Genomic DNA, 27,430 nt, shown 5'->3' with positions numbered 1-27,430 from the left:
AATTTTTATTTGGTGGTTGTGTCTAGGCAAAGTCTACTGAAACATTAAGCTAATTCTGCTTCTTTAGGTAATTAATACCTTAAGTTAAAACTCATTATATCATCATTTCCCTTACAAATTTAAGTGAGCAGGCCTGTACTTACTGGATTAATTAAGATAGAAAGCACAGGTGCAGTATGTGGTTTCTTGTCAGCATGTTGTAATTTATTAAGATGTTTAAAGCACATGGCAAAAGAAAAATGGCTTACAAAAAGGGTTCCAAGAAGCACAAACTCTCCTCATAGTAGTTTGCTCTTTTTAAAATGTCATTTATTTAGAAAATTACGTTGAAAAATTGACTACTCTACATTTTAAAACAAGATATTGTACTCCAAGCATATGTTGTAGCTAATGTTGATGTCTGAGGAAGTTATTTTGACTATGTGGGCTTTCTATTCATAACCCAATTTTGGATGTTTAGTCAGTAAGCACTGGGGACTATTGGGGTGATTACATCAAAAGAGATGTTAACCAATAGTGGAATTTAGGATCAAAGAGTGAACAGTGTAATTTATGATCTTTTAATTTAAGACTGATATCCCAACAGTGTTTACCTTTTGAAATAAATAAAGCATTAGATTTCAAAAAAGTTTTAAAAATTGATTGAGGTAACTAGTAATGCATATATCAGGTTGCGTTTTGATGATGGAATAGTTGTTTTGTACTTGAACTGTCATGAAATTTCTTTAAATCTAAAATTATTTTTGTAATTTTATACTTAATTCAGGTTTTCTGAGTATGCATAGTATTTCACTATCAGAAATATTTCCATAACTGACTTCCATCATACTTCTCATGTCTATCTTCCACAGTTAGAAGTATGCACATCATTGTTTGGGGGCCTATCATATTTGTCGGCCTACTTGAATTAATGCTGACACCTTTTCCTCCTTCTTGCCATTAGGTTGGTAGCCTTTTCCATAGTACCTCTCATTCATAAAATAGAAAGCCCTCATTAGGTTGGATTCTTCATGTTGGAAGACTTTTCAATAAATAATAGACTTTTTTTTTAAAAAAATCCAGAATCTAGTTGTCTTGATTCAAAACCAAAGTAGCCTTGTTTTGTAATTGTGTTCGTCAGTTGTTGAAACACCTTCCCAGAGCGATAGACAGATCTTAAGGAGATAAGTGAGTGATAGGGGCATTCAAACTAATGTTGTTTCTCATAGCAGATGAAAGTGTTTTGGAAAAAAGATACCTTACTGATTTATTTTGAAAACACATTTTCATAGTTCTTAACAAATCTTTTTTTCTTCATGAATTCAATAATGGTGCATGTTGAAATTTGATATGCAATATACTATCATTAACTATTAAGGCGTCTTATAAAAGGCTCAGTAACCTGGGTTAAAGTATCAAGTTTCATTCCCACAGACCTTCAGTTTAGTTTTTAACTCTCTATCTTAATGTGAGAATGCAAATGAAACTGCCTAATTGGCCAAAGCTACAAATATATAAATATATAGAAAGTTAATTATCGGCCATATTCTTGTACTAACTAGTGCAGTGGAACGAGTATTGAGTTCTGGATTATCTTTGCTAATGACAGATCTAAAATAGTCATTTTAATGCCTATATTCTTTGATGAAAAGAAATATACTGTCTAATTCATTAGAACTTCAGTGATGGTACAGAATTCCTGAAATTGCCTTGCTTTTGGTTTTGACCATTTGATCATTTTTGTTCTGACTATGAACATTAAAAGACTTTTCCCTTAGCATATCTATATAAGGCACAATAGAAATAAAGTGCAGATAATTTCCCCTTGCTTTGCAGAACAGTGAATTATAGCTCATGTCTGCAAATAAATTCTATTTTCCGTCTTTTATTATAAAATTATAGGTATATTCTTCTAGAAAAAAATATTTTTTAAATAACTGAGTGAAGAAGATTATTAAGTTATATGTAATCCTTGGGTGTCTAGTAGTCATCATTTAGTAGCAGCTCTTTCGATATGTGGAAATTCATCTTTTTTGTTGTCATTTTTAAAAGAATTTTCCAGAATTAGTCAACCTGTGGTGTCTTTCCATATTGTATATCAGTTGCTCTCACCTATAAGAATTTCCTCCTTGTCTGTAGTCATTTATACTTTTTTTTCCTCTTGACTCCATATTTAAACTATTAGGCTTCTATTAATTTGGGCAGCTTTGCCACATTTTGCTATGACTCATGATAGGAGGCTATTTTAAGTTGGAAACTTCAGCATCTGAATTTGTTTTTCTAAGTAGCCAGTCTTTATATTGAAAATGGTGTGTGAAGTTTTATCTACATGTATAATTTTATGGTTCAGAGGGTGTCCTATCCTTTTGTTTTGGCTAATAAACTAATAAGTATTGGTAAAAACAACAGCTGACACATATTGAGATCTTAGTATATGGTGAGTACTTTTTAAAGCACTACACTGACAATGCGGGAGATCCTTTATAGAAGGTACTATTATTATCCTTTAAAAAAAAAAAAAAGAAACTAATGCACAAAGAGATTAAGTTCAGTGATCAAAATCTCTTAGCTTGTAGGTGATAGAGCCAAAATTTGAACCCAGGAAATCTGACTTAAGAGTTTACTTTGTACTATTTAACAATGATACTATCACTAAGCCTTTAGTACAGAGGTTAGCCTCGGCCAGAAGTAAAGCCATCAGTCAAGAGAAAGAGGAGATGCATAAGTTATAGCACTGAACCCAAACTCTGAGTAGTAGCAAAACTGGAGACCATTCGAATAAAATAAGAATACAGACATGGGGCAGGCAGAGGTGCAGGGTGCAGACTGAGTTGGCTTAGCCAGCAACACAGAATCCTTTTTTGCACATTCCAGCTGGGTCAGAGAACAGGTCCTAAAGGCAGCAATGTCTGCTGAACAGACTAGTATTGGATATGATGCAGTAGTGACCTAGGTGGTAAAGGCTTTGATTGCCAAGCTGAGGCTTCTAGGTTTAGCCCTAATCCTGTGAGTAATTGATAGCTAATAAAAAATTTTTATGAGGGGAAAACTCTTACCAAACTTGTTTTTTGGTGTCAAAGTGAAGCATAGAGAGGAACTGGAGTCCTAGGATAACTGGATTAAAGACTGTTGAAATTGTTAAAAGTGGATTAAGGCAAAAATACTGGAATTAGAGAAGAGAGTCTACATTCAAGAAATCATCTATATTAGATCATTTAGAATCATCTGGATCTGATCATCAGTTTTATATAGAGGATTAGAGTGAAGAAGGTTTCTGATTTAGATAATTAGACTGATGATTTTGCTATCGTTTGAGATAAAGAATAGAAAAAGGGAAGAACAGATTTTAGAGATTGGGTGTGGTGTGGAGAACAAACTAGCAAGATATGTTGTGGATATATAACGTTTTTAGTGTTTGGAGAACATATAAATCTATTAGATAGTTGAAACTACAGAATGGAACCATGAATTTGGGAATATTTGGCGTGGAAAAGAGTACATGAGATCAACCAGAGAGATGCTTGAAGAGAGATGATTACCAAAAATGGATTTCTAGGGTATCCCAAATGTAAGGTGAGTGGGGCAGGAACAGTGAGCGGAGGCTGGCTCTATCTACCCATGGATATATTGAACCAAGCTTAGATGTAGGCACATTACAGCTGTCACCTGAGAATTTACCATGAGTAGGATTTCACTGCTTTTTTGGGGGGGTGGTGGTGGTAGGGGGAGTGTGGTGCAGGTATCAGTCTATGCTTGAACTTAAAGAATAGTTTTAGCTATCAAGTTTTTTGTTAGCAGTTTTTTGAGCATTCATTCTACCACAGGGTGTAAATAACTTTTAAGCAGCTACAACTCATTGGCGATATATCTGAAATTGCTTTTTTTTTTTTTTTTTTAACATACTTTGAAGCGTGCTGTTTCTAATCTCCCTTTTCTGTCTCTTAAGTATGCCTTTGGACAAATGCTACAACTTTTTGGTCACTTTTGGTTAGTAAAAGTCTGGGTAGTTTAAAATTGTAACCTCAAATTTGATTTAAGTCTTACTTGATCCTTCCCCACCCTACATCTTAGAGTAGGCCACCTAAGTGGCCTAAGACATTTGGCATGCTTTCTCCCCTTCTAGGTCTCATTCTTGTAGAGAGAGGAGGAAGGACAAGAGAGGCAGAGGTCATCATCTGAACGAACGTGGTTATCTGAAGGTGGTGGGTCTCACTCAGGCATAATCTGGTTCTAACTGCTACAAAATGTCTCTGACAATGTGATGTTCATGTGGTTGGAATATGTGGTTTTCTTGGGATGATAGCTTTATCTTGGCTCCCTTTATCACTGAGCTCTTCCTCAGAAATGGGTAGCTATATCTCCTCTCTGTTCCGTAAGTTCAAACTCCTCCCCCTCTCTAGGTAGGGCATTGATGTGTTTGATCAGCAGCCCTTGCTTCTTCCCCAGCCTCTGGTTCTCTCACATGAGCCATGAGAGTCAGTGGTGTTCTTTCTAGGATCTCAGGGAATTAGTGGGTAGATAGGGGAAATGTGAGAGGTACTCTTTACTTCTCCCTCGCCCCCCAGGTATACTATTTCTGTGGCCCTATTAGGTCTGCTGCTGCAGGCTGCTCTACCAAGCCTCCCATCTTCAGAAATCTCTAGATAAGAAGTAGACAAGTTTCTAGGCCAATATATTTTTCCCTACTTCTAGGGACATATGCCAGATCATCTATGAACACTTCACCAGGCTAAATTCTACTCCACTAACAGCACTAGAGCAGGTTTGAAGGTTCTTTATTCAGTATTCAGTCAAGCTGGAAAGTGAGATGTCAGTCTCTTCTTCTTGCAGGAAACCACAACGTGTCTTTGATGGAATATCTTGATACTGTGCAACATGGCTTGAGTGAGGAAGCTGCTATGACAAAAACTGCCCCCCAGTGCTCCTGATGTACCCTTGCCCTCTTATGTAGGCTGGGTGATGATTTGGGAGTGGTGGCGCTCATTCAACCTCTGAGTAAACTCAAGGTCAGCGATTTGGCCCCATTTGGTTGGTGGCCGTCTTCAAGATAGGTGGTGCTTGTACATTATTTTTGTCTTTGTTGTGAGCCTTAGTCTCACAATTCAGGGGACAGTTAAAAACTTTCAGTCAGCATTCTTCTGTAAAAATAAACATTACTGACGTGACTGACATTTTAGAGCATTTCATGTTTCTTTCTCTACAGAAATATTTTAGTTTATTTGTTCCTTCATTCATCATTTATTCAGTAAACATTTTTTTGTGACAGCCTTGTTGCATGCCAAGCACTAGGCACTGCCAACTTAAGCAAATTGCTGCTCTGGAGGAGCATTTAGGTATAGACATATGAACACTTAATTATTTTACCCATAGATAAATTGGCCAGACACCACTGATCTGGAAAGTCAGGTTGTAGTGAAAATAACCAGACTTAGAAATAAAACCATGAAAGTGAAAATATGAAATTTTAATATAAGTTATTTTTTATTGAACAGCAATGTCTAACATTCAGAATTCATACTAAGGTTACAGAATTTCCGGTTGCCCTGGGTACATAGGATCATGTAATCACATGGACCAGACTAAGAATTCTTATAGATCATTTACTTAAAGATTTAAAGTTTCTTCAAGGAAGAAATTTAAGACAATAATGTCTATTTTTACCAACTTTTTGGTAAGAAATTTTTAGCTTCATACTAATATTTTATTAAGTGGATACTGCTCACATGTGGCACATATTGTTTATATGTTTAGTTCTTTGTGTCATCTAAAATTCTAAAATGAGACTTCTTCAAAAGTTATAACTATCTTGTGTCTCCAAAGTAGTATTTTATACTTTGTCTATTTGCCTTATACAAGTTGAGTCTAAGGCTTAACTGTGAAACAGAATTCATGCTAAGGAACTTAGAACAATTCAGACCAATCAATTACTAGAGTCTCTATTTATTGTTTTATTGTTCTGAAAGTAAAAAACAAATTATATCTAGATTACAAGCTAAAGGTTGTTTTAAAACATTATGCAAGTGGGATTTTTTTCACTTCAGTTTCTGTTTCGTAACTAAAACATTAAAACAGTATCACTGGCAACAATTTAATGCATAACCTCTAACTTAAATGAATATTTCTTTAAAGTTACCTTCATTTTGTAATTTAAGGAAAACCTGTTTTATATTAATATTTAAAACAAGCATTGAAAAATAAAACCAGTTTCTGAGAATAGGGGAAGTATTTTTAAAACACTTGAGCTTCTCTCTTCAGGTTCTATGTTCTGTGTTCAGATTGGTAATATATTTCCAGGAGAAAGTGGATGGTATTTATACACCCATATATTTCCATAAGTCATTTTTAGGCAACTGATTTTAATTCATGATAAATTATAAAATGAATTAGTAACAATATAAGAGAAGGCATTCAGGAAACATACCAGTTCATACTCAATTTCATATTGATGTACTTAATATATTTAGCTTCTTGTATTTAGGATAACATCAATTAGCTCTCCTTTAAGCGAAAATGTTCTAAAATACTTAGGTATGTCTATATATTTAAAACATAGTCTTTTTTTGAATTTTAGAATAAAAAGAAATTTCATTCAACATTTTTACATCCTTAATAGATGCAAATTATAGGTGTACAAAATATGTAGTAGCTACTCCTATGTTTAAGATTCAGTATCTTACATTGTTATATTTTAAAGTTATGGGATACGTAAATAATGAATTATTAGATATTCCATTTGAAGTGAATCAAATTCAAAAAATATGAATAAGCATTTGTCTCAATAGATTTTATTCATTTAATAAGAACCACTTTTGTTTTAATTAATTTTCCAGAACATGAGAAGATGTTAATAAGGTATACACATTGAGGTTAGAATATGTTATTATTCATATATTTTTGAGACCAATTTAGGATTACTTGGTTTAAATATAAATTAATATTTAATGTTCTAATTTTATATTTTTTTCTAGAGTAACACACTAACAAAATTCTTTTTTAGTTTTTAATGTTTCATTTGTGCAACAAAAGTATTTTAAGTGCCACCTATGTGCCTTTCACCTCCCTTTAGAAAGTAATGCAGTCAAGGGAGCCACTTGCAAAATATCTCTGTATTATCAATTGCTTTACCCACCTTATTCACAGGGTATCCTATTTTACCTATTTTATGTCACTGTTAGGCTTTAAGGTCTAACGTAGTCAAGCTGATTTTGCCATCCAATCAAATCAAATGTTTGCAAAATTGAAGCAAACAGCATTTTTCCTATTCCCAGCTGCTAGCTAATTATATTACACTTAAAACATACTTATTTATAAGAGAAATTTTTTAACTGATACATTTATCTTCAGTCTGACATTTTCTTGTTTGTTCAAATGAGAATTCTAGTTGCAAAGAAAACTGCATTTAAATATTTTCTATAAATTATTAATACTGCAAAAGGATACTAGTTTATAATATCATTGAGAGCAGCTGTGAATAAGTCATAATTAGTTAGGATTTATTTACAGTTTAAAAAAAAAACTCTCTGATGTTACAGGGGCTGAAAATGAAGGCAAATATATGGGTGAGCGTAGGAAGCAGGGGGCTGTTTGGCCTGGTAAAAATTTTGTAACTATTTGCAAAATTGATCAAGAAATTGGAAGGAGAAAAAGAACACACATAACTGTCTTCAGACATAGACAAAAATAAGACTTGCATATTTGTGGCATGCCTCTGGATTAGGCATTAAATTAAATGTGATTGTTAAGTAATGCTTAATAGCAGCATAACAAAAGGGGCATCTATTGTCTTTAGTAATTCTTCTTTATAGAAATCCATTATGTATTAGAATGGTGTATGTCAACATCATTCTTTTATTTTGCCAGTTTCTGCTTTGATTTATATTTGTGTGGAACCCGGACACCAATATTGATAGGATTATTTAAAAGCTTAGAGCTTTTCTTTTTAAACCTTTCTTTTGAATTTATTCTAAGTTACCATTTAACAAAATACCTGATATTGAGTCCTACAAAATTTCAAAATAGAGAACTTGTTTTTATTTAAAAAGAAGTGATTTGAATAAATGTCCGTGAGCATTAGATATTATATTGTAAATAAAATCTTAGTAAGTTTTAGAAAAGTTTTAGATTAATTTTCACATACATCTTTGTTATTGAGGTAACTTATGAGTAGAAAAATAGAATTTTTAATAGAATATGGTAGATGAATCCTTTAATATTGGTAAAATAAGGTTTACTTACAATCTTGTTAAAAAACTATTTGTCATAGTACTTCTCTTTCTGTATATGTCTTACCCCTCAGTGTATACTTTAATTTGTGATTAGTTTAAAGTTTAAAAGTTTTAATCTGTGATGAACTCTAGGCTGAGGTTTATGGTATAGTTTATTTTATACACTGTTCTTAAAAAGCTATTCAATTACTAGGTAGGGTTCTTTCAAATAGAAATTTAAAAGTCAAAGTAATTCTCCTTAATAAAATAATTCCATTAGGATGATTTCATTAAATTTACCAATCTATTAATAATCTGCACAATAGTCATCTAAGTAAAACAAACTTGTATTTTTGTTTGTAGTTTATATAAAACAGCCTAAGTATTACAATGCTATGAATCTAGATTTTTTAATGAGCACACTGTACATTTTACCTAGACACATCTATTTATAATTATGAGCATAAATTATAAGTGTGATTTCTGAGATGCTTAAAGATACAATAAAATTCATATTGCTATACCAATCTTAAGAGTGCTTAGGAAAACCTTAAAGAACCATCCAAGAAACTGCCATTTAATTCTGTCTAAATATATTTTGTCCAAGTTAAGAGAAGGAAATATATTTTGTTCCTATAATTATTTTGCCTTCTTCGAGCTCCCTTTCATCATATGCTGAATCTCTAGCAGGTTAGATCATTAAACTTTTCAGATGAAAAAAAAAAAGATGGTTAGGGAAAGACTAGTTAGTTACCTGATTGGGCAAATGTGGGTCGAGTTTTGAAAACCTTTTAATTTTTTTATATCAATTTCCCTGAGTTTTTGTTTACTCAGTTTATAAGGTATGTAAGAATACATCATTAGTTCTTAACCTTGACCTTTCCTAAATCTTTTGCATCATTAAATAGAACAAGGCTATACGGTTAAAATACTTATTTGAAAGCTTTTTAGAATCCCTATAATTTTGCTTACTTTAATTTCTGTCAAATTGTGATAGTAATTGTTAGTCCTAAATTGTTAAGAACTTTATTTTAAATTTGTTTTCCCATAATTTTCCCCAAAATTGTTTTATTTTTAAAGCAATCTAAAACATTACCAGCCACGGCCACATAACATTTTTAATAAAAACTTAATTATTGAGATATAATTCACACACCATGTAACTCGCCCTTTTAAAGTATGTAATTCAGTCGTTGTTTAGTACATACACAGTTTTGTAGCTGGCACCATAATCCATTTCAGGATATTTTCATCATTACCCCAAAAAGAAACCCTGTACCCACTAGTAGTCACTTCCCATTTCCTCCCAACACCCTTTTCTTTTTCTAGTCCTAGGCAGCCGCTAGTCTGCTTCTTGTCTTTGTGGATTTGCCTGTCTTGATATTTTATATAAGTAGAATCATACAATATGAGCCACAACTATTCCTTCTACCTTTCTAGTAGATAGGTGATTATTACAACAGGATGACTGTAATATTGCTGTAACATAGGAATTTGCCACCTATGATAATAGATAACATAAAGTGTTTCTTGAAGCAGTATAGATAAAAACTTGAAGTCTGAAATAAAATATTTGTAATGGATTCATCAGGATCTTAAATACTAGGGTAGTGCAGTCTGCTTCCTATATACTAGAAGTCAGTTATACATAATACGTGCCTGGCACTGCTCTAGATATTCGTGATATAGCAACAAATAAACCAGACAAAAATCTCTGCCTTCACAAAGCATACACTGTAATGGAGAAAACAGTCAATAACCATAATAAATTAGTAAATTATACAGTTTGCTAAAAGATGGTAAGTACTGGCCGGGCGCGGTGGCTCAAGCCTGTAATCCCAGCACTTTGGGAGGCCGAGACGGGCGGATCACGAGGTCAGGAGATCGAGACCATCCTGGCTAACACAGTGAAACCCCGTCTCTACTAAAAATACAAAAACTTAGCCGGGCGAGGTGGCAGGCGCCTGTAGTCCCAGCTACTCGGGAGGCTGAGGCAGGAGAATGGCGTGAACCCGGGAGGCGGAGCTTGCAGTGAGCTGAGATCCGGCCACTGCACTCCAGCCTGGGTGACAGAGCGAGACTCCGTCTCAAAAAAAAAAAAAAAAAAAAAAAAAGATGATAAGTACTTTGGAGAGAAAAAAGAACCACATAAGGTATTGAGGCCAGTGTTGGGGGAAAGGGCTTGCAATATTGAGTAGAGTGGTTGGAGAAGGCTACATTGAGAAAGTGACAATTGAATAAAGACTTGAAGGAGGGAAAGGTCCAAACAGGGAGTGAGCCATCTGATGTCTGAAGGAAGAACATTCCAAGTAGCAGGACCAGCAAAGACTGAAGTGGAAGCCTCCTTTGATGTGTTGGGGGAACACTAAAATGATACATTGATTTTGGGGAGCTGAATGAGTGAGGGCCAGAGCATAAGAAGATAAAGTTGGAGAGCAGGATAGGGAAGTGGTAGGGTGCACCAGATGGTAGGCTCCTGAAAGTATTGTAAAGATTTGGGCATTTGTTCTAAAAGAAATATGTAGCCATAGAGAAATAACTTGATCTATAACTGACTGACTTTCAAAAGTTTCCTCTGGCCACATTTGAGAATTGATTGAGTGGGGCAAGGGTAGAAGCAGTCATCCGGGCAAAGAGCACCAGAGACAGTAAGAATTGGTCAGGTTCCTGATAACTTTTGAATATATAGGCAACAAAATTTTATAACTGATTGAATATGAGAATGAAAGATCCGGGATAATTCCAAGGTTTTTTTGTTTGAACAACCAGGATGAAGTTGCCTGTAACTGAACTGGGGAAGACTGTGGGTGGAACTTGTTGACTGGGAAGTTCTTCTGCATCCAGGTGGGCATAGCGAGTATACAATTGTATGTCCAAATTGGGAGTTCAAGGGAGAGTTCTAGGCTGGAATTTGTGGTAATCAGTATATAGATGGTATTTAAAACCATGAGACTGAAAGGGATTTTCAAAGGACTCTCCAAAGAAATGAGTATATGCAGAGAAGGAAAGAGGTCTGTCTGTATGCATTTCCCATGGCTGCTGTAACAAAGAAATGAGTATATGTAGAGAAGGGAAGGGGTCTGTATTCATTTCCCATGGCTGCTGTAACAAATTACCACAAATTTAGTGACTTAAAACAATAGAAATGTATTGTTTTACAGTTCTGGAGCCAGGAATCCAAACTAAATCTTACGGGGCTAAACCTGGGTTTCAGCAGGGCCACACTTCCTCTGGGGAAATTTGAACTAAGTGTTATGAGGCTAAATCATGCTATCAGCAGGACTGCACTCCCTCCAAATACTCTAGTGGAGAATCTCTTTTAGTTTTCATTATCTGGAGCTGCATTCGTTGAGTCTTTGGTTCTTTCTCCATTTTCTTTCTTTTTATTTTTCTTGAGATGGGGTCTCACTCTGTCACCAAGGCTGGAGGGCAGTGTGGCACGATCTCAGCTCACTGCAACCTCTGCCTCTTGGGTTCAAGCAATTCTCCTGCTGCAGCCTTCCAAGTAGCTGGGATTACAGGCGTCTGCTACCACACCTGGCTAATTTTATTATTAGTAGAGACAGGAATTCTGTTCCAAGATGGCTGAACAAGGAATAGCTTCAGTCTACAGCTCCCAGTGTGATCGATGCAGAAGACGGTGATTTCTGCATTTCCAATTGAGATACCTGGTTCATCTCGTTGGGACTGATTGAACAGTGGGTGAGTGCACGGAGGGCGAGCCGAAGCAGGACAAGGCATTGCCTCACCTGGGAAGCACAAGGGGTCAGGGGATTTCCCTTACCTAGACAAGGGAAGCCGTGACAGACTGTACCTGGAGAAACAGGACACCTCCACCTAAATACTGTGCTTCACCAATGGTCTTAGCAAACGGCACAGCAGGAGATTATATCCCACACCTGGCTTGGTGAGTCTCATGCCCACAGAGTCTTGGTCACTGCTAATGCAGCAGTCTGAGATCGACCTGCAAGGCAGCAGCCTGGGACGGGGAGGGGCATCTGCCATTGCTGAGGCTTGAGTAGGTAAACAAAGCGGCTGCGGAAGCTCAAACTGGGTGGAGCCCACTGTAGCTCTGCAAGACCTGCTGCCTCTGTAGACCCCACCTCTGGAGGCAAGGTGTAGCTGAACAAAAGGCAACAGAAACTTCTGCAGACTTAAACGTCCTTGTCTGACAGCTCTGAAGAGAGCAGTGGTTCTCCTAGCATGGTGTTCAAGCTCTGAGAACGGACAGACTGCCTCCTCAAGTGGATCCCTGACCCCTGTGTAGCCTAACTGGGATACAAAATCAATGTGCAAAAATCACAAGCATTCTTATACACCAGTAACAGACAAACAGAGAGCCAAATCATGAGTGAACTCCCATTCACAATTGCCGCTAAGAGAATAAAATACCTAGGAATCCAACTTACAAGGGATATGAAGGACCTCTTCAAGGAGAATTACAAACCACTGCTTGACAAAATAAAAGAGGACACCAACAAATGGAAGAACATTCCATGCTCATGGATAGGAAGCATCAATATCGTGAAAATGGCCATGCTGCTCAAAGTAATTTATAGATTCAATGCCATCCCAGTCAATCTACCAATGACTTTCTTCACAGAATTGGAAAAAACTACCTTAAAGTTCATAAGGAACCAAAAAAGAGCCCGCATAGGCAATACAATCCTAAGCAAAAACAACAAAGCTGGAGGTATCACACTACCTGACTTCAAATTATACTACAAGGCTACAGTAACCGAAACAGCATGGTACTGGTACCAAAACAGAGAAACTGACATCTCATACAGGTGGTGCCCCTCTGGGACGAAGCTTCCAGAGGAAGGATAAGGCAGCAATATTTCCTGTTCTGCAACATGTGCTGTTCTGCAGCCTCCGCTGGTGATACCCAGGCAAACAGAGTCTGGAGTGGTCCTCCAGCAAACTCCAACAGACCTGCAGCAGAGGGACCTGACTCGTAGAAGGAAAACTAACAAACAGAAAGAAATAGCATCAGCATCAACAAAAAGATCATCCGCACCAAAACCCCATCGGTCGGTCACCAGCATCAAAGATAAAAGGTAGAAAAAGCCACAAAGATGGGGAGAAACCAGAGCAGAAAGCTGAAAATCCTAAAAACCAGAGCGCCTCTTCTCCCCTAAAGGATTGCAGCTCCTCACGAGCAACAGAACAAAACTGGACAGAGAATGACTTTGACGAGCTGACAGAAGTAGGCTTCAGAAGGTCAGTAATAACAAACTTCTCCAAGCTAAAGGAGGATGTTCAAACCCATTGCTAGGAAGCTGAAAACCTTGAAAAAAGATTAGATGAATGGCTAACTAGAATAAACAGTGTAGAGAAGACCTTAAATGACCTGATGGAACTGAAAACCGTGGCACAAGAACTACATGATGCATGCGCAAGCTTCAATACCCGATTCAACCAAGTGGAAGAAAGGGTATCAGTGATTGAAGATCAAATTAATGAAATAAAGTGAGAGGAGAAGTTTACAGAAAAAAGAGTAAAAATAAACTAACAAAACCACCAAGAAACATGGGACTGTGTGAAAAGACCAAATCCACGTTTGATTGGTGTGGCTGAAAGTGACGGGGAGAATGGAACCAAGTTGGAAAACACTCTTCAGGATATTATCCAGGAGAACTTCCCCAATCTAGCAAGGCGGGCCAACATTCAAATTCAGGAAATACAAAGAACACCACAAAGATACTCCTCGAGAAGAGCAACCCCAAGACACATAATTATCACACATAGATTCACCAAGATTGAAATGAAGGAAAAAATATTCAGGGCTACCAGAGAGAAAGGTCGAATTTCCCACAAAGGGAAGCCCATCAGACTAACAGTGGATCTCTGGGCAGAAACTCTATAAGCCAGAAGAGAGTGGGGGCCAATATTCATCATTCTTGAAGAAAAGAATTTTCAACCGAGAATTTCATATCCAGCCAAACTAAGCTTCATTTGTGAAGGAGAAATAAAATCCATTATAAACAAGCAAATGCTGAGAGATTTTGTCACCACCAGGCCTGCCTTACAAGAGCTCCTGAAGGAAGCACTAAACATGAACAGGAACAACTGGTACCAGCCACTGCAAAAACATGCCAAATAGTAAACACCATCAATGCTAGGAAAAAACTGCATCAAGTAACAGGCAAAATAACCAGCTAGCATCATAATGACAGGATCAGATTCACACATAACAATATTAGCCTTAAATGTAAATGGGCTAAATGCCCTAATTAAAAGACACAGACTAGCAAATTGGATAAAGAGTCAAGACCCATCAGTGTGCCGTATTCAGGAGACCCATCTCACATGCAGAGACACACATAGGCTCAAAATATAAGGATGGAGGAAGATCTACCAAGCAAATGGAAAGCAAAAAAACAGGGGTTGCAATCCTGCACTCTGATAAAACAGACTTCAAACCAACAAAGATCAAAAGAGACAAAGAAGGCCATTATATAATGGTAAAGGGATCAATTCAACAAGAAGAACTAACTATCCTAAATATGTGTGCACCACCCAATACGGGAGCACCCAGATTCATAAAGCAAGTCCTTAGAGACCTACAAAGAGACTTAGACCCCCACACAACAATAATGGGAGACTTTAGCACCCTACTGTCAATATTAGACAGATCAACGAGATAGGAGGTTAACAAGGATATCCAGGACTTGAACTCTGCTCTGCACCAAGCAGAATATACATTCTTCTCAGCGCCACATCACACTTATTCCAAAATTAACCACATAGTTGGAAGTAAAGCACTCCTCAGCAGATGTAAAAAACAGAAATCACAACAAACTGTCTCTCAGACCACAGTGCAATCAAATTAGAACTCAGGATTAAGAAGCTCACTAAAACTGCACAACAACATGGAAACGGAACACCCTGCTCCTAAATGACTACTGGATAAATAACAAAGTGAAGACAGAAATAAAGATGTTCTTTGAAACCAATGAGAACAAAGACACAATGTACCAGAATCTCTGGGACACATGTAAAGCAGCATGTAAAGGGAAATTTATAGCACTAAATGCCCACAAGAGAAAGCAAGAAAGATCTAAACTTGACACCCTAACATCATAATTAAAAGAACTAGAGAAGCAAGAGCAAACAAACTCAAAAGCTAGCAGAAGGCAAGAAGTAACTAAGATCAGAGCAGAACTGAAGGAGACAGAGACACAAAAACCCTTCAAAAAATCAGTGAATCCAGGAGCTGATTTTTTGAAAAGATCAACAAAATAGACCGCTAGCAAGACTAATAAAGAAGAAAGAAGAAACAAATATACACAATAAAAAGTGATAAAAGGGATATCACCACCGATCCCACAGAAATATAAGCTACCATCAGATAATACTATAAATACCTCTACGCAAATAAACTAGAAAATCTAGAAGAAATGGATAAATTCCTGGACACATACACCCTCCCAAGACCAAAAAACCAGGAAGAAGTTGAATCTCTGAATAGACCAATAACAGGCTCTGAAATTGAGGCAATAATTAATAGCCTACCAACCAAAAAAAGTCCAGGACCAGACGGATTCACAGCCGATTTCTACCAGAGGTACAAAGAGGAGCTGGTACCATTCCTTCTGAAACTATTCCAATCAATAGAAAAAGAGGGAATCCTCCGTAACTAATTTTATGAGGCCAGCATCATCCTGATACCAAAGCCTGGCAGAGATACAACAAAAAAAGAGAATTTTAGACCAATATCCCTGATGAACATCAACACAAAAATTCTCAATAAAATACTGGCAAACTGAATCCAGCAGCACATCAAAAAGCTTATCCACCATGATCAAGTCTGCTTTATCCCTGGGATGCAAGGCTGATTCAACATACACAAATCAATAAACGTAATCCATCACATAAACAGAACCAACGACAAAAACCACATGATTATCTCAATAGATACAGAAAAGGCCTTCGACAAAATTCAACAGCTCTTCATGCTAAAAACTCTCAATAAACTAGGTATTGATGGAACGTATCTCAAAATAGTAAGAGCACTTTATGACAAACCCACAGCCAGTATCATACTGAATGGGCAAAAACTGGAATCATTCCCTTTGAAAACTGGCACAAGACAGGGATGCCCTCTCTCACCACTCCTATTCAACATGGTGTTGGAAGTTCTGGCCAGGGCAGTCAGGCAAAAGAAAGAAATAGAGTGTATTCAATTAGGAAAAGAGGAAGTCAAATTGTACCTGTTTGCAGATGACATGATTGTCTATTTAGAAAACCCCATTGTCTCAGCCCAAAATCTCCTTAAGCTGATAAGCAACTTCAGCAAAGACTTGGGATACAAAATCAATGTGCAGAAATCACAAGCATCCCTGGCCGGGCACGGTGGCTCATGCCTGTAATCCCAGCACTTTGGGAGGCCGAGGAGGGCAGATCACGAGGTCAGGAGATCGAGACCATCCTGGCCAACACGGTGAAACTCCGTTGCTACTAAAAATACAAAAAAATTAGCCGGGCGTGGTGGCGGGTGCCTGTAGTCCCAGCTACTCAGGAGGCTGAGGCAGGAGAATGATGTGAACCTGGGAGGCGGAGCTTGTGGTGAGCTGAGATCAAACCACTGCACTCCAGCCTGGGCAACACAGTGAGACTCCATCTCAAAAAAAAAAAAAAATCACACACATTCCTATACACTAATAACAGACAAACAGAGAGCCAAATCATGAGTGAACTCCCATTCACAGTTGCTCCTAAGAGAATAAAATACCTAGGAATCCAACTTACAAGGGATGTGAAGGACCTCTTCAAGGAAATTACAAACCACTGCTCAACAAAATAAAAGAAGACACAAACAAATGGAAGAACATTCCATGCTCATGGATAGGACACATCAATATCGTGAAAATGGCCATACTGCTCAAAGTAATTTATAGATTCAGTGCCATCCCCGTCAAGCTATCAATTACTTTCTTCACAGAATTAGAAAAAACTACCTTAGAGTTCATATGGAACCAAAAAAGAGCCCACATAGGCAATACAATCCTAAGCAAAAAGAACAAAGCTGAAAGTATCACACTACCTGACTTCAAACTATACTACAAGGCTACAGTAACCGAAACAGCATGGTACTGGTACCAAAACAGACAAATAGAACAATGGAACAGAACAGAACAGAGGCCTCAGAAATAACACCACGCATCTACACATTGACAAACCTGATGAAAACAAGAAATGGGAAAGGATTCCCTATTTAATAAATGGTGCTGGGAAAACTGGCTAGCCATATGTAGAAAGCTCAAACTGGATCCCTTCCTTACACCTTATACAAAAATTAATTCAAGATGGATTAAAGACTTAAATGTTAGACCTAAAACCATAAAAACCCTAGAAGAAAACCTAGGCATTACCATTCAGGACATAGGCATGGGCAAGAACTTTATGGCGAAAACACCAAAAGCAATGGCAACAAAAACCAAAATAGACAAATGGGATCTAATTAAACTGAAGAGCTTCTGCACAGCAAAAGAAACTACCATCAGAGTGAACAGACAACCTACAGAATGGGAGAAAATTTTTAACAATGTACCCATCTGACAAAGGGCCGATATCCAGAATCTACAAAGAACTTAAACAAATTTACAATAAATTTAAAAAAAAAAAAAAAAAACATCAAAAAGTGGGCAAAGGATATTAACAGACACTTCTCCAAAGAAGACATTTATGCAACCAACAGACATATGAAAAAATACTCATCATTACTGGTCATTAGAGAAATGCAAATCAAAATCACAATGAGATACCATCTCACACCAGTTAGAATGGCAATCATTAAAAAGTCAGGAAACAACAGGTGCTGGAGAGGATGTGGAGAAATAGGAACACTTTTACAGTGTTGGTGGGAATGTAAACTAGTTCAACCATTGTGGAAGACAGTGTGGTGATTCCTCAAGGATCTAGAACTAGAAATACCATTTGACCCAGTGAGCCTTTTACTGGGTATATACCCAAAGGATTATAAATCATGCTACTATAAAGACGCATGCACACATATGTTTATTGTGGCACTGTTCACAATGGCAAAAAGTTGGAACCAACCCAAATGTCCATCAATGATAGACTGGATAAAGAAAATGTGGCACACATACACCATGGAATACTATGCAGCCATAATAAAGGATGAGTTCATGTCCTTTGCATGGACATGGATGAAGCTGGAAACCATCATTCTGAGCAAACTATCGCAAGGAGAGAAAATCAAACACCACATGTTCTCACTCATAGGTGGGAATTGAACAATGAAAACACTTGGACACAGGGCGGGGAACATCACACATGGAGGCCTGTGGGGACATCCACCCCATCTAGGCCATAGACATAAGGGAAAAACTTGATAACAGGCATTTTCTCTACCCCTATACCCCTGCCTCAGTCCAGGTCTTCATGTCGGGATTTAAAGACAGAAAAGTTTGCAGCATTATTCATAATAACTTTAAGAACAAAAAGGCAGACAACCCCAGATATCCATCAACTGATGAACGGATAAACAAAATGTGGTATGTTTGTAATATGGAATACTATAAGGCCATGTAAGGATGAAGTGCAGATAGTACTTTATTCCTTTCACTGTTATGAATAATGCTGTTGTGAACGATTTTGTACAAGTTTTTGTATGGACATCATTTTCCTTTTTCTTGGGTATATACCTAGGAGAAGAATTGCTGAATAATATGGAAGTGCTATGTTGAGGAACTGTCAGGCTGTTTTTCAAAGTGACTGCACCATTTTACATTCCCGTCAGCAGTGTATGATGGTTCCAATTTCCCTACATCCTTGCAACACTTGCTATTGTCTATCGGCTTGATTATAGTCATCCTAGTGGGTATGAAGTGGTATCTCGTTCTGGTTTTGATTTGCATTTACCTAATAACCGATGATATTGAGCATCTTTTTGTGTGCTTATTGTCCATTTGCTCATTGTCTTTGGAGAAATGTCTATTCAGACCCTTTGCTCATTTTTAAATTGGTTATTAGTCTTTTGTTATTGAGTTGTAAGAGCTCTGTATATATTCTACATACAAGTTCCTTATCAGATATTTTATTTGCAACTATTTTCTCCCATTCTGTGGGCTGTATTTTCAGTGTCTTGATGGTGTCCTTTGAAGCACATTTTTAAATTTTGATGAAGTCCAGTTTCCTTTTTTCTTTTTTGACTAGTGCTTTTGGTATCATAGCTAAGAAAATTATTGTGTAGCTCAAGGTCACAAAGCTTTACACTTACATGTTCTTCCAAGAGTCTTATAGTTTTAGCTGTTACATATAGGTCTTTGATTCATTTTGAGTTAATATTTATATATGGTGTGAGATAGGAGTAACTTTGTTCTATTGCATGTCGATATTCAGTTGTTCCAGCATCATTTGTTGAAGATTATTCTTTCCCTCATTGAATTATCTTGACACCCTGCTAGAAAATCAATTGACTGTAAATGTGAAGATTTATTTTTGGACCCTCAACTGTGTTCCTCTGATCTGTATGTCTGTCTTCATGCCACTACCACACTGTCTTGATTGCTGTGGCTCCATAGCAAGTTCTGAAATTAAAAAGTGTGTGTCCACCAACTTTATTCTTTTTCAAGACTGTGTAGACTTTTAAAATTTTTTTATTTTGGTAAAAAAAAAAAAAAAAACACAATTTACCATTTTAATCATTTTTAAATGTACAGTTAACTAGTAAGTATATTCACATTGTTATGAGACAGATCTCCAGAACTTTTTCATCTTACAAATCTGAAACTTTAAACCCACTAAATAACAACTCCTCTTTCCCATCAGCCCCTGGCAACCACCATCATACTTTCTGTTTCTATGAATTTAACCATTTTAGATACCTTGTATAAATGGAGTAATACAGTATTATCTTTTGTGACTGGTTTATTCTACTTAGCATAATATCCTCAAGGTTCATCAGTGTTGTAGTGTGACAAATTTTGTTCCTTTTTTAAGGCTGAAGAAGATTCCATTATATGCTTTTACTATTTTGAATTCCTTTAATTTCCATATGAATTTTAGGTTTAGCTTGTCAATTTCTGCAAAGAAGTCAGCTGGGATTCCATAGGGATTGCCTTGGAGCTCTGGATTTTGTAGATCAATTTGAGGAATATTGCCATCTTAATAATATCGTCTTCCAAGCCAGGAACATAGGATTATGGTTTTCAGAGTATAGGTTGTATACTTCTTTTGTTAAATTTATTACAAAATATTTTAACGGTTTTGATTGTAAATGGAATTGGTTTTCTTAATTTCATTTTTGTTTGCTCATTGCTGCTGCATAGAAAAACAATTGATATTTATATATTGATCTTGTATCCTGCAACCTTTTGGAACTTGTTTATTAGTTCTAATAATTTTTTGGCAAATTCCTTATGATTTTCTACATATAAGACCATATTCACAAATTGAGGTAGTTTTACAACGTTGTATTTTAATACATTAATTCAGCAAATATATATTGAGGACCTGCTCTGTGCTAGGCACTGTGCTCCATGTTGGCAAAATAGGGATAAAAGGCATAAACTCTGCTTTCATGAAGTTTGCAATCTAGTTGAGGGTCAGATCTTTAAACCAATAATAACTACTCAGCATTATAAATACTGTGATTGAAAATATATAAGGTACTATGATAGCACAGAGAAGGGCTCCTAATTCATACTGTGAAGAATTAGGGAAAATTCTGAATGTGAGTTTTTACAAAGGTCTGGACCATTTTGTAAATAAGTAGCCATGGTTATGATAACTTGTCATTTCAAGGCCAAAATGACTATGAATATTTAAAACTTATTGTGTAGTATGAACTTCAGCTTTAAGATTTTTAAGTCTATCAAAACTTAAGCATATTTGCATTAATAGTGAGACAAAAGTATATACAGATGTTTGATTATGTAGTAAATCTGTTGCTATAAAAGCATATGATCACATTTGGAAAATTGCTATTGCATGTGTTGGCAGTTTATTAAGAACTGAAAACTAAAAACTAACTGGTGTTTTGATAGATTAAGTTCAAGGCCACCTTTTGTTTAAATGATGTTTTGTTTTCTGTAATTAGACCATGCTAGGTGAATTAAGTATGTAATTAAAAACAGAAGGTTTGGCTAATTCAGAATAAATGAGTACAAAATACAAGGTCATTATCCATCTCTAGTGAGACTCCAGATGAACAGTGCACATGGAACTATTTATAAAACATTTTTCATGGTCAGAGCTCCTCTAGGTTGCTGTCCATGGCCTTTGAATTAAGTATTCACAGACTTTCAGAAAAAAAAAATGTACCTGTAATATAGAAATATGATCCCACTTAAGGTGCTCATCTGAATGGAAAACCAAGAAAGATTAGAATCTAATCTTCTATCCCAGATAGAAAAGGTAAAATGTATTCCTCCTGTTTCAAACGTGAACATTTACTATATTGCTTGGCACATTGAGTTGATGGTTAGAACTGTGAAACTTTTGAGAGTCCTGACTCTCATTTGGTTTCATTTCATGCAGCCTGGAGATGTTTAGGCAAAATATCCCTAATTTAATCTGTTTCCTTCATGCTTAGTCACAGTGGGTGACATGGGATGGATTTTTTTCTTCTGGAAAGCCTGGAAAGTGTTTTATTTGAAATATATTTTCTTTTATAGTATGAGAAGGTACAGCTTTTAGAAAGCAGGTGTTTAGTTTAGTGGTTGGATTCATGAAGAAAGTTTGAATCAGTGACTGGAAGCACAAAGCTGAACCTTCTCTTAGCAGTCCCTTCACAATTGGGCTCCTGGTGTCTCTCCAGTTTTTTTTCTGCTGTTCTCTCTTCCACAGTAGCTGTGCTTCAGTTTTCCTGGGCTTCTCCAGCATCACCACCACTGTCTTCATCCACTGTCTTTTGCTTGCCTTTCTTGGCACTGTTTAAGATTGGTTTCCTCAAGGAAAAAATAGGTTAGGTCTCCCAATAAATGTTTTCATAATCTGTCTTTTTTCTTTTTTTTTTCTTTTTTTTTTTTTTTTGAGACAGGGTCTCAGTCTGTCACATAGACTAGCGTGCAGTGGCACCATTATAGCTCACTGCAGCCTTGAACTCCTAGTCTCAAGTGATCCACCCACCTCAGCCTCCCAAAGTGCTGCGATTACAGGTGTGAGCCACTCTTCCCAGCCAATGTCTATTTTAATTCCCTAATCTAAGCCAGTTAAGAAGTTAAGATGCCCATGCAAGCAATTATAATGCAATAAGATCATTGTTTCATGGAAGAGGCTTCAAAACTACAATTAGGTATATATAAGGAACACCAAAGTTCACCTGAGAGAAAAGGGATGCTGTTAGAGAAGTTAGCATTTAAACAGATACTTAAGAATGAGTAAGAATGTACCAGATAGACAAATGGAAAAAATGGTGCTACGGTATTTACAGAAGGACTAGCCATAAGAAAGCATGTTCAGTATTGCTAGAGCATGAAATTGAGTTGGAAAGTGGTAGAAATGAGGTTGGAGAGTAGGCAGCTGCATTTATACCTTACAGGGAGGTTGGGAGTTGAGCTTATGGATAACTGAAAGCCATTGAAAAATTACAATGAGCTGACCTCTTGAAATAGAATTGCAAGAAATTGAGATTGGAAGTAGAGAAATCATTAAGGGAATTGTTGCAATATGACATAGTCCAAATGAGAAATGAACAAAAGCAATGAAATTGATATTAGGGGACAGTTTTGAGAGAATCTCTAGTCCTTAGTGAATAGATCTGGGAAGTAAGAGAAAAGGAAGATCTCAGATAAATCCCAGATTACCTAAATAACTAGGTGAAGGAGAGGAGAGCAGTTGGTGGATCCATTCAATTTAGGAATAGTGACTTTTTAAGGTGGAATATGATGAATTCATTTTGGATATATAAGTACCGTCAGACATTCAGAAAGAGCTGCTTCTTAGACATAACCAGAACTGGAGTTCCACAGAGATCTGGGCTAGAGATTTCTGGATTGTGAGTCATTTTTTAATTGGTATAGTTCAAGTCATCAGTATAGAGGGAGAGTAATATTAGACTGAGATGGGTCCCTGTGGAACAACAACAGAGAAAGGAATGTGACGTCTTAGATACTGAGGGAGGAGAACATTTCAAGAAAGAGGAGATGAATGTGTAAAAAGCTTCAGCAAGATCGAATCATATGAGAGCTAAAACCCGAAGATTGGATAAGATGTTTAGGAGGTCAGTGTTGTTTTTAAGTGAAGCATCTTCCATGAGATGGTGATGCCTAAAGCCAGACTGCTTCAGGTGAGAAGTGAATCAAGGAGGGAAGAAGTAGACTTCTTCCTAGAAGTTGCTTGTGAAAAGAAGAGATATAATAGTTAAAGGAGAACGTAAGATTAAAGAGGCTTTTTATTTTATTTTATTTTATTTTATATTGCTTTTAGATATGAAACACTTGATGATTTTTTTTTTTTTTTTTTTTTTTTTGAGACAGGGTCTTGCTCTTTTGACCAGGATGGAAATGCAGTGGCACAGACACAGTTCACTGCAGCTTCAACCTCCTGGGCTCAAGCGATTCTCCCACCTCATCCTCCCAAGTAGCTAGGACTACAGTTGTACACTACCATGCCTGGCAAATTAAAAAAAAAAAAGTAGAGCTAGGGTCTCACTATGTTGCCTAGGCCGGTCTCAAACTCCTGGGCTCAGGCAATCCTCCTGCCTTGGCCTCCCAAAATGCTGGAATTATGGGTGTGAGCCACCATGCCTGGCGTACTTGATGATTTTTATATGCTGAAGGAAAAGACTTAATGGCAGGAATTGGAGGATTGACTGAAGATAGTCAATGGAATGAAGTTCCTAAGGAAAGAGGAGGGGATGAGACCTAGAGCACTAGTAGAGAAACCACATCTGGACAGGAAAAGGGAGAAGTGTTACTCTGGGTCAAAGGAATTAGGGGATAAGACTGGGTGCAGCCTTCAGGGTGTGGGTGACACCTGATAATTACTCCCCTCTCTTTTTATCAGTTCTCTTGCCAAATACCTAGCAATTTCAAATCTTAACTGCCATTGTAGGTCTCCTTGATTTCTATACCCATAAAATCCATTCCATTCCTGCCAAAAAAAATACAAAACACTATTTTTAAGATCACTTCTTTAACTACCACACTGAATGTTGTTCCCTTTCTTTAAACTATTTCTTTTTTAAAATTATTACTATCTTCAGCATGTTTGCATTTGATTTTTAGGCCTTTCTCCAGTTTCACACCTCTTCTAGATTAACTTAGTTCTCCCCCATTTTCTCTTTCCCATTCCAACTTCACAGAATTAAATATACTTCTAACACACTCCTGACAGGCAGAAAGACATCATCTCTTAAAATTCTTTAAATCCTGCCTGCCCAGAAAGATCGTTATGGAGCAAATCAGAAATTGCAACTTAATTTAAGATGTCATATTTTACTTCTTGCTTTGTTTTTACTTCTCTCTCTCATTGTTCTCTGCAACTCCCACGCTGTCTGCTAATTTTCAGTACTGGAGAATTTAGAAGTATTCATTTGCACTATTTAACAATTATTAGTGTGTGTCATTGAGCTTTTTGGAGATGCTTTATGAAAATTTAATAATAACAAATGAATAACTTACTGATTTCACCAAAATCATGGCTTAGTCTTCTAAAATATGATGTTTCTGTCTTAGCTAGTAATTTACATTCCTTTTATTAGTAGTTCTATTTTAGAAGTTTTATTTCTGGCGTACATTTGAGTGCTGCCTTTTATGTTTTGTTAGAGCATGTAAGTGGAGATCAGTTGTGCCTTAGTTTTGCTTTTGTATTAAAAAATAGGTTTTATCTAAAAAATGAGTAATAGCTAAGCATAAGTAACATTTATAAAAGGATTTCTTTTTTTAGTTTTTAATTACTTTATTATAAGTATAGAAAAGAAGGCTTTATATGTCATTTTTAGCCTTCCTGTGTTAATACTGTCTTCCTGGTTTTTAAGATGCTGTTTGACCTATGAACCCATATCCCTTGGTATATTAACTGATAGTTTTAGAATTTCCTAGGTGATGAGGTTGGGAGTTCAAGACCAGCCTGGCCAACATGGTGAAACCCCATCTCTACTAAAAAAATTAGCCGGGTGCAGTGGCACACACCTATAATTCCAGCTACTCAGGAGGCTGAGGCAGGAGAATTGCTTGAACCCGGGAGGTGGAGGTTGCAGTGAGCTGAGATTGTGCCACTGCACTCTAACCTGGGTTACAGAGTGAGATTTTGTTCCCGCCCCCGCCCCCGCCCCAGCAAAAAAAAAAAGAATTTCCTAGGTGAATCTTCCCAAACTGTTCCTACACCTGCTAAAGAATTAAAAATGAAATGAAAATGTGTGTATACTCATTGCTAAATTTAAGTCTGTATAGACAAGAAAACAGACATTGGTTTCATCGTTATTTGAAATAACATTTTTTAAAATACTATCAAATTACAAAATGAGTGTCTGATTATTTTGTTTTAATGAAAACAGAAATAATTCTCTCTCTCTCTCTCTCTCTCTCTCTCTGTGTCTCTCTCTCTGTGTCTCTCTCGTGTTTATTTTATGTAAGCAAGAAAAGAGGGATGGAAGGATACCATTAGGCAGTAATAAATAGCTACTTTTAGAAGATAGAGGTAGGAGAGGTTAGCCTTTTCTTTATATATCTTGCTATCTTTTTTGCTTTTGTAAGTAAAAAATATAAAATACATACAATATAAAGGAAACAAATAAAACTCTGATGCCTTCCTTGAATTAATGTCTAACCCAATAGTTACCAAACCTGCCTCTATCTGAATCATCTCAGGAAGATTTGCTGAAAATCAGGCCCCTGACTCTGAAACAGAATCTCCAGGAGGGATAAAAATATTAGACTAGTGGTTTTTAAACCTGTGGGCCATCAGAATCACCTCAGAAGCTTTGAACATATCTAGATTCGCACCCCCATGAACAGGGAATTTCTGGCTTGTAAATGGTTTCTGAAACTTGCAGTTCGTTTTTTTAAAAAGCTGCTGTGTAATTCTAGTGACTCACCAGTTTTGAGAACCATCCATTTAGTGATTTATTTTCTCTGTGCCAGACACTGTACTGGATGCTACAGTGATTTAAAAAAAATTAGCGAAACACAGTTTTTCCCTCCAAGGAACTTACAATATAGTTAGGGATTAGGGGTTGGGACCAGTGTAAAAACAGATGGAAGACTGATACAATGCAGCTGTTTTATGGGTTAAAATAGGAAAATGCCCTAAGAAGTAAAGTCGGGGAGAAGGGGGAAGAGTGTCAGCTATTACCTCTATTATTTAATATTGTTTTGAAAGTTTTGTCTAATGCAGTAAGACAAGAAAATGAAGTTTAAATATTGCAAAGGAAGTGACAAGTATCATCACTATTTGAAATTGAAAATAGTTATCTAACTAGAAAACCCAAGATAATCAGCTAACTCTTATGAGCATCATTAAAAGCATACCAGTAAGATGATAGTCAATTACAGCATAAGTTCAGAAATTAGTGTTTCCTCTGTACCAGCACAGACAAGTATGTGTTTAAAGATCCTACTTATAATAGCACAGATATAAATAAAAGATCTGTAACTAAGGAAACTTGCCTCAAGTTTAAGCAAGTAAACTCTACAACTAACTATAAGAAATAAACTATAGAACATAAGGGACATAAAAACAATTTAAGAAATGGAGAAACGTCTCATATTTGTGGGAATAATGGGGAGAGTTAATGTTTTAAAATTATGCATTCCCCACCCCAATTGCTCTCTATTGATCATTAATACAATTCCAGTTGTGCTTTTTTTCTTTTTGCCAAACCTGACAATGTGTTTCTAAAGTTCACTTGGAGGTGTAAACCAACACGCTTTTGGAAAAAAAAAAAAGAAATAATGTGAATTAATTGCGTAAGTGAGTATAAAATTTTTTTTCTAGGCCGCGCGGTGGCTCACGCCTGTAATCCCAGCACTTTGGGAGGCCGTGAAGGCATGGATCCCGGCGGTCGGGGAGATCGGCATCCATCCTGGCTAACACGGGTGAAACCCGGCCTCTACTAAAATGCAAAAATTAGCCGGGCGAAGGCGGCGCCTGTAGTCCCAGCTACCGGGAGGCTGAGGCAGGAGAATGGCTGAACCTGGGAGGCGGAGCCAGCAGTGAGTCGGTGATCGCCACCGGCACTCCAGCCTGGGCGACTGTTTGTGACTCCTGGTTCAAAAAAAAAAAAAAAAAAAAAATTTTTCTAAAGCCACAATAATTAAAAGAGTCTAATAATA

At 36.8% G+C, this 27,430-nt stretch overlaps 1 protein-coding gene across 3 annotated transcripts in view; it reads left to right on the top strand.

Annotated features, from left to right (window-relative positions):
• STK3 (serine/threonine kinase 3) overlaps positions 1-27,430 on the top strand; it is a 339,589-nt gene that overhangs the window by 271,079 nt on the left and 41,080 nt on the right. The window contains exon 11 of one of the 3 annotated variants that reach the window (XM_009213409.4): positions 10,953-11,598. The exons of the other annotated variants lie outside the window; for them this stretch is intronic. Within the exon in view, the coding sequence (XP_009211673.2) occupies positions 10,953-10,973 (21 nt within the window). The 3' untranslated portion in view covers positions 10,974-11,598. Of the gene's footprint in view, positions 1-10,952; positions 11,599-27,430 lie in introns of those variants that run through there. 3 annotated transcript variants of the gene reach the window in all.

This window comes from Papio anubis, chromosome 8, assembly GCF_008728515.1.
Source record: "Papio anubis isolate 15944 chromosome 8, Panubis1.0, whole genome shotgun sequence".
NCBI lineage: Eukaryota > Metazoa > Chordata > Mammalia > Primates > Cercopithecidae > Papio > Papio anubis.
Note: the sequence above shows the minus strand (reverse complement) of the source record. Positions and strands in the feature narration are given on the sequence as shown.